Source organism: Limulus polyphemus, unplaced genomic scaffold (genome assembly GCF_000517525.1).
Source record: "Limulus polyphemus unplaced genomic scaffold, Limulus_polyphemus-2.1.2 Scaffold4129, whole genome shotgun sequence".
NCBI classification, from domain to species: Eukaryota; Metazoa; Arthropoda; class Merostomata; order Xiphosura; family Limulidae; genus Limulus; species Limulus polyphemus.
Genome location: NW_013669739.1, coordinates 47,564 through 56,509, shown reverse-complemented (window position 1 = coordinate 56,509; position 8,946 = coordinate 47,564). Strand labels below are relative to the sequence as shown.

Below are 8,946 nucleotides of genomic sequence, written 5' to 3'. Positions count from 1 at the left end.
ACTCATTTAGTGATGAATTCAAATTTGATGACGAAGAACGCACTTTGAGACTAATAATGTTTGGAGACGGCTTTAATGGGTAATGAAAAGAAAAACTTTAATATAAGTTTAAGTAACAGCAAATGTACAACGTTTCGACAAGGTTTTGTCATCATCAGGTACAAGTTGTACGTTGTCGAAACGTTGTACATTTGCTGTTACGTTAAAGTTATATTAAAGTTTTTCTTTTCATTACCCATTAAAGCCATCTCCAAACATTATTAGTCTCAAAGTGCATTCTTCGTCATCAAATTTGAATTCATCACTAAATAAGTGTTTTTCATCTGTTGTTTTTGAAAACTACTCCAAGAATAAGAGTTGTTTTCAAATATATTGTTTACTACCAGTTGACAGCGAATAATAATTTTACTTATTTTTTTGTGATTTTAGCATCCAGTTCTCTTTTTCCTTTAATTTCTTTATTCATGGGGAAAGTACAGTCTGTACGGCCGTGGATGTCCGACAGCACTCGGCCGTTCATCGACTTACAAGACAACATCTCCTTCACGCCCAGAGCTCCCACTCTGGTTTGCCAGGTAAATGATGATCTAGGGCTTACTTAAAAAAAAAACTGAACAGAAGAATTAATGACATTAACTGCTGAAACGATATCATTGTTTTTATATGGTTTAGGCTAGAGATATAAAGTTTGGGATAATTGTGCACATACATGAAAAGTAAAGTTTCAGTTGAAGTCATCACCAACACTTCAACAATTGAATAGTGAATGGTTTTGTAGGTTTAGATGTTGAAGGATGTCTTTAATTAAAATCATAAATGGCCGTAAGGTCATTATTAATGTTCATGGTTAAGTTATTTAAGTGCGTAACTTATACAGCTTCTGCTTAGCCAGCAATGCATATAATTGTAAAAGTTAATACGAGTATAAAAGCCTCTTCGTGGCTCAACAGTTAGTTTGAATGATTATAATGCTAAAAACTGGGTTTCGATACCTGTGGTGGGCACAGCATAGTTAGCCCATTGTGTAGGTTTGTAATTAACGATGAAAAACAAACAAATATGAAATTTAAAACTGTTATTTCTTCTTTTGTTGTTTTTGATAAAGCCCATGTGACACGTTAATTAGTATTAATGAATATCTAATAAATTGACCAGCTGGATGTCAAGGAAATGTCCGATCTTCAAAATAAACTTGTCAGCAGGTAGAGGTGTCTGTTGTAACTGCGTCATGTTAAATAGTCCTGAAACATAACAGTAGGGGTAACACAAAGATGTAAACTATGATTATACTAGCAGACTCACAAAACATTTGTAGCCAAATTATTAAATCCAGGATTTCTAAAATAATACAAAGGAATTCAAATCGCAGATGCCAAAATCAATAAAGGTACTTGTCTGAGGCCTAACATTAGTTAAGCTTTTACTAAGTACGGCCTATATTCTATAAAGAGATAAGTTAACACTGTAACTTGTGTATGTTTTTTTTTTAGTTTAGTTAGGGCTAAACTTTACCATACTTGATACTATGAATAAACTTATGTTGTTCTACAGCCAAACGTTAGACCTTTTTAAAAACTTGGATAAGCTTTTAATATGTTGTCGTACAAAATGTCTACTAAAATATATTTACATCCACCTTTCTTTAACATCTGTTGAAGTGAATCATTTAGACAGTAAGGTGCACATGCATTTTCAAGACACACAAAAACTGAGTATTATAATAATAGATTTTGATGGTGCACATCAAGACAAAGAAGTGTTACAGAAATAAAACCTTATTTTCCCACTAATTTGAGAGATTTTTATATTTTCAAATTACTAGATTTAAACTTCCAAGGCACTGGATGTCAAACCAGAGCAACAAATAGGATAACAAACAATTTATTTTTAAATATTTATAAAACGATGTCAGAAACACAGTATTAGATCCCTTTCTGGTCTGACACGTTGGTTATGGTTTTGACAATTAACTTTACATTCTCATTCCAAAAGTCTCATACAGCATCAAGATGACGCTGAAATTGGTTTCTACAATGTTATGATGCAGTTCAAGGCTACATAAAGAAAAATATTTAATCAATTCCATTCTCTTTTAGCTTGTTTGAAATTGCTTAGGGTCAACACGATCCGAAACGTAACGGACGTACGTGAATTATGGGCATGATAGGATGGTTAAAGTTTGGATGATGTATAAAAAAAAATCTACAGATTGAGTTTGTTAAATTTGTTCTCTTGATACCATTTCTTAGTCGCAACTTAGTAGTTAAATATTATCGGTAAGAGTTTTTAACTTGAACAAGTTATCTAGATTGACTGCGTAGGCTTTGAGCAATTAGAGAAAAAAAAATACATAGTTTATGGGATTTAGTGAGGATCTAATTATCTATTTCTTGACATTTTGCCTTTTATCTATAATTTAAGTGAAAGACTCTCACGTCGCTAGTGGTCTACAGAAATCTATAGCCAGTGGTTGTCAACATTTTAAAGCACAACAAAATGTGACCCGATTTCATTGAAAATGATCCACCTATGTAAAAGTACATATAAGGTTTTGTGAAAAATCTGTACGTGATCGAGAAAAATGGATACCATTTTCGGATTCAGCGTACAGGAATTACCGTAGAACATGTAAAAATTTTAAGACAGTATAACCATCACAGGCCTGTGTAATTGTGAACTATAACAACATTAATTGTTTATTCGATATGAAACTTAGTACCTGATTTTTCTCTTGATTATGCAATGTCTAATCAGTTTACAGCAGATTAGTTGTTGCCTGTGTGTGTGTGTGTTTTTGTTATGATGCAAAATTGTATGTCTTATTCTGTGCTTTGGCACGAGTTCATAAGACCTTGTGCATTTTATGCTACTACTAAATTCAGTCCTGCTTTTTTTTCAGGCCAAAAAAATAACCACTAGGAGATATACACACACACGTGAATAATATTTATTGTACTTTGCAAGATATTTTGTGTAAAAAATAATAGTTTGGATCAAGAGTGTGAAATTCCACGGGATGTTAAAGTAAAACCTGAAATGGTTTAAGTTCTCTAATTTGAGATTGTACATCCACAAAATTTGAAATCCCATTATTATAGAATAATTAATCATGATACTTTTTTTCCGTTTCACTATCTTTTCCTCATTTCATTTAACAGTTATAAAGAGCATAAAAAAATGAATACAATTACTGTGAATAATTTATTATGATGATTCTTGAGAAGTTCGTCTGTAATAAGATACTGTTGCAATGAACCGAAGTACTAAGAAAGACATTTACAAACTTTCAGTTATTTTGAGCCCATATGGTATGGCCGGAACTTTGACTGGACAGAGTTACAAAGAAACCGATTCTGGATCTCGGAGACTGCTTGGAGAATGGAGACAATTTTACCCGCTAACCAATAAGGATCAGAGCAGCAAGGACCGTAGTAACGATGATGATGCCCTGCCGTGTGCTGTGGAAGTGACTGTTGGTGAGTTTATATCCATAGAAATAGGTTCTGAAACATCTGGAAATGATAAATCTGAAATTATTTGAAAATTTTCTTTAAAGATTGTAATATATTTGTTAATGTTTATATTGTTACAGTATTCTAAGTGAATGTATATTTTATGATTAAACCTCAGTCTTTAAAAAAACCCAAATAAATACCCAAATGTTTGTCGTATTTTCATGAATCTAGACATGTTAGACATTGTATTTTTTTCCCCTGAGTACTTACTTTAGTGATATTTGTCAGACATGCTGCAAAAGAGGGTTATGAATGTTGTATTTCAGGTGGCGTTAAGATGAAGTACCCTACTTCCCATGTCTTAACCACTGATACAGAAGAAGCCATGTTGTCGAGACTTTCAGCTTCTGTAAGTCATGGCTCAGCAAGTACTGCTTCCAGCTTTCACTCTGCTGCACAGCCGTCCGTAAAGTCTGGTTTCCATGGTGGTGTTCTGACTCCTCCAACGTCCCCTCGTGAGCCTTCAGCTTGGATAGGAAACCGATCTGCCACGAAACATACTTCGTTAAATCCAACAGTATCCCAGCCACAATTTTCTGTCTCTGTCAGTCCTCAGCTCTCTACCACATACAATTTGCGAGCAGGGGTTTGGCAAGACAGTACAACTTTCCATCCTGTGAGGCCCGTGGCACCTCCAGCAGAAAGCTCTGGGGTGGAAGACATGGTTGGTCATTGGAACTTCTCTGACCCCTGTGAGAGGTTGGACTGTTCCTGCTATAGGTAATCTACATTTTAAATTTATTTTATTTGCATTTTGCCTTTGCTAATTAACTTTCCCTTGACTACAGGGATATCATCAATCTTCCTGTTTTTTTGTTTTTTTTATCTTGTAGTGGAAATACATAACTGAATTTGTACACGTTTTCTAAATAATGTTTTTTTCCGAGAACAAAATTTATGAAATTTGATCCAGCATTTGTACCATTTTTATAGGCTGTGAAATGCCTGAAATTTTGCTTTGAAACTTAAAAAAAAAACAATACAAATACTTCCACTTTATATATTTAATTACTTGTCTGATATTCATCAGTATGTGTCTTTTGATAACTTATTTTGCCAGAGGAAGCCAGTCGTAAATTATACAAGAACGTAAAGATTTACCTGTCAATGATGAGCTCACCTTTCAGTGTGGCAAGTGTAACAACACTGTTACCTTTATCAAATGTGGGAGGGTTATACTTTGGCAGTAATATTTCTGGTTGCGATCAATTTAAATCTAATAATTATAGTTTGTTTTTAATAAATAATGAATAGAGTTCATGTATTTGTGTGTTGTTTAAATACAACAAAGATAACAATATGTTCAACAAAAAAAGGTTTGCAGGTAATAGCTTACCATACTGAGTCTCAAAGTCTTTATCTGTTTGCTTTAAAAGAGTGTTCCTGTAGTTTTCAAGGATATAATATAACACAGAAACGTTACCAAGAACTAAAATCTAAGTTCTCAATGTTCCTCCAGGTGATGCAGAAAATATGGTATTAAATTCACCTCTAGATAAATGAAATTAATATAAACATAAATGTCGCCCTAACCATAAATTCTGAAGTTTGATTAAAAGAAATAAATGTGAGATTAAAATTAAAAATTTTAAAAATTAGAAAAAATTAAAAGAGATTGAAGATTTGATGTTTACAGTTCACAAGACAGAAATAAAAGTTTTAAAATGTTTTTTTTTAATGAAATAAACTAGGTGAGCAACATCGGTTCTGTGGTTGTTTGAATAACAGAATTAGAATTTATTTGTTGAATTAGATTTTGAAAATTGATTTGTGAGTGTGCACTCGGTGACCTGAAAGTTCATCAGTTGGAAAAAGAGTTAAGAACTACTGCTTATTTGTAGAGCTGCGTGATTAAAGGAACTTGATAGTCGATTAGTTGTTGGGCTCATTAAATGATTACATTTAGTTAATTAGTTATTCTCACATGAAACTTGGATAGTTACCAAAATTAAAATTAAATCATTTAGTGTCACTTAAAATAATCAATTCACCAAAATTAAAATTAAATCAATTAATGTCACTTAAAATAATCAATTCACCAAAATTAAAATTAAATCAATTAATGTCACTTAAAATAATCAATTCACCAAAATTAAAATTAAATCAATTAATGTCTCAAAAATAATCAATTCACCAAAATTAAAATTAAATCAATTAATGTCACGTAAAATAATCAATTCGAATTGATTATTTTACGTGACACTAATTGATTTAATTTTAATTTTGGTGAATTGATTATTTTACGTGACACTAATTATGCTCATAAGTAACCTATTAATTAATTCAATTGCCCATACTTATTTCATAGATATTGTCTGGTAGTTAAACATATCATATTTTTTTTCTATCATTTAAGGTATTTTTTCTGATTTACCTGATACATAACGAAATGAGTTATGTGGAACTCTGGTGTATATGTATAGAGCTATTTTAGTAAATGATTTTACTGATAAAACTTAAATTGTAACTAATAAAGTTTTTGATATATTGACTAGATCAGTGTTTCCCAAACTCCGGTCCTTGACTTAATTTTTACTGGTCAGCAAGGTGTCTTCCCTGTGGAGAGGACTGACACTTGCTTAAGTTTCTTTCAATATTTGATGACTAAAAGCTGCCTAAGTCTACCTTTTCTTTTTGTTTTCGGAATTGGTTTTTTTTTGTATATATACTATTATGTAATTAACAGATGTTTTATTTGGAATGTCTGTCCCCAAAAATGTATTTCTAATTTTTACTGGTCTGCGATTACCAAAAGTTGGGGAACCACTGGACTAGATCACCCATTCAGTACCAAATGTATAAACTAGGCTGATATTGTAAGTAATTTAACATTATAGTTTTCTCATCTACCTTATGACTGTAGGTGTAAGAATAAAGGAAGGAGTGGAGTTTGTACCAAGTCGGGACTGGGAAGTAGCAGTTCAGTAAATCCTTTAAATCAAGGTTTCACAACTACTGATGGAGAGAGTGCTGGGAAAACAACTTTGACTTGCCCTTCTACTGCCAGTGCTTCCCGAAAAGGAGAGAAATACGATAAAGAAAGAACTCAGTCACGTTCTACGAGAGGAACAGTCCCTTTTCATCGGCGCAGTCAACTCCTGGAAGGACTTTCTACCGGGGATTTAGACAATTGTTTAATATCTCGATTTGTAGGAACTCCATCAGGTGGTTTTGGAACCATGACAGTTGTTTCCAGTTCAAATAGTATGTTTACTTACAGATCTGGGGGTCTGGCACCATCCACTCCTGGAACTTTACCTCACACCACATTTACTCAGCCCTCATCTGTAGATTCTGCTCACCCTGGAACCCCCACGCCAAGTCTGCTCGAAGGCCCGAGTTCTCAGGACCCAACAATGCCAACCCTTTCTCCTCACCCTCCACATATAAAGGAAGAATTAGAATCTCAGGACCAAGTAGCTCATATTCATAGCCCCGCAGTTACAAACCCCATTGCCAATACTTGTAGCGGGAGGGAGAAACCTCAAACTGATCAAGTTAGTAAAACATCTTATGCATTTTTCATAAATTTATTTTGGGACATTTCATATTTTTTTTTCTATATTAATTTAATTATTGATACATAACAAAAATTGGTCTTTATTTATTCAAAACTTGGGTTCTTTTTGTATTGCAAGAGAGAGAATGGTGTAAAGCATTTTTTGTTTATCTCAAATACGTGTTTTAGAACATAAAACAAACATGCACTAAAATAGAATATCCCAAAACTAGTATCAGAATTGAGGAAAAACAAAACAACTGTACATTACACAAATATATTATTTATTCACAACCATGTTTTCTCCACTAAAGGCATCATCTGGTGAAACCAGGGTCAAGAATAAATGACATATTTGTGAAACGTACAGTTGTCTTGATGTTCCTCAGTTCTGTAGTTATGGAGTTTCACCAAATACTGACGGTTTCAAGTATTAATTATACAAAACCAATATAATTTAACTAATTTTCTTAGTAAGTTATAAGTAGGCTAAAGAAATTCATTTAGCTGGTTGAGCTAAAACATGAGGATGGCAAACAGTGAAGCTAGAACTAAATAGCTATTTGCAGGAAAATGAAATAACACATATAATTGATCTTATAAGTAAAAAGGCTTACTGTTTCTTTTGGTTGATGAATAATCCAATGGTAATATCAGAGAGAAAATTATTGGATTTTTTTTTATTAGAGGGTTGTCATGTGGGTTTGATGATGTTTATATCTAAGTAAAGCAAGAAGATTGAAGGTTCCAATCTTCACATTTTGACTCTTCAATATCTATAGTATGTATTTGTAATTTACTTTGACACTCATAAAACAATAAAAGGGTAGAAAAAAATCTGAAATGGGCAATTCGGAGTAGAAGTGTGGCACATTACACAAGTCAAGATTGAGAATTCAAATATTTCCTTTTGAAATTAAGAAACTAAAACTTAGATAATATAAACATTTGAATTATAAGCTATGTTTGATATTAAGTTTATTAAAATGCATGGATAGTAAAGTAGTATAATAAGATTTTAAATGCAACAGAAAAAAACAAAACAGGTTGTGACGTGCACTTTAACCCACTGGTATTCGTAGAGTAGAATTAAGAAAAAAATATGTTAACAAGTAGTAAAAACCCTTTTAATCAATATTCATTTCAAACTGTTGGTAAACTTGCAGAATTTAATAGATGAAGCTAACCATCATCGTCATGTTAACAGACGTATACTCTATACCGTTTCTCTCTGTATTGTTTTCTTGATTTGTCGATAATTATTTTCACCTTACAAATTACTTTTTCTAATAAAACCCCGATGTGTTATCTCTGTTGAGCAAGAGATAAAAAGAGTCCATACAGTAACATGTGAAGTTTCTTGATTGACGGATGATATATCCACACAAAAATTCACAATTGAAATACTTTATATTGGATGTGCAGATGTAAACATACCAAAAACTGACTGCTCAAAATGAGTGTCCAATAAGAAAAGTCCAGTTTTACCGCATTTTTTTTTTTCTCGTTTCTGATGAGAATCATGTTAGTGAAAATATTCCTCTTTATGAAGAACAACATGTAATTATATGAAGCACTTAAACAACAATAGTGATTACACCAAGAATGTGACATACTCTGTATCAAATGAAATCAAACATTGTATTTTTGTATCTTTAGCTTACTGAAGATTATGGAATGTTTAGTAAGTGCTTCATATGATACTGTTCCTCGTTATTTGTGTGACCATAACGTGTACATGGAATGTTTAGTAAGTGCTTCATATGATACTGTTCCTCGTTATTTGTGTGACCATAACGTGTATATGGAATGTTTAGTAAGTGCTTCATATGATACTGTTCCTCGTTATTTGTGTGACCATAACATGTATATGGAATGTTTAGTAAGTGCTTCATATGATACTGTTCCTCGTTATTTGTGTGACCATAACAT

The 8,946-nt window shown here is 32.5% G+C and overlaps 1 protein-coding gene across 1 annotated transcript in view; it reads left to right on the top strand.

Moving 5' to 3' along the window:
* The window catches only part of LOC106470635 (mediator of RNA polymerase II transcription subunit 13-like), a 61,373-nt gene that overhangs the window by 26,576 nt on the left and 25,851 nt on the right, over positions 1 to 8,946 (top strand). Inside the window, 4 exon segments of the mRNA XM_022399263.1 lie at positions 430 to 575; positions 3,291 to 3,476; positions 3,782 to 4,235; positions 6,379 to 7,012. Coding sequence (XP_022254971.1) covers positions 430 to 575; positions 3,291 to 3,476; positions 3,782 to 4,235; positions 6,379 to 7,012 — 1,420 coding nt within the window.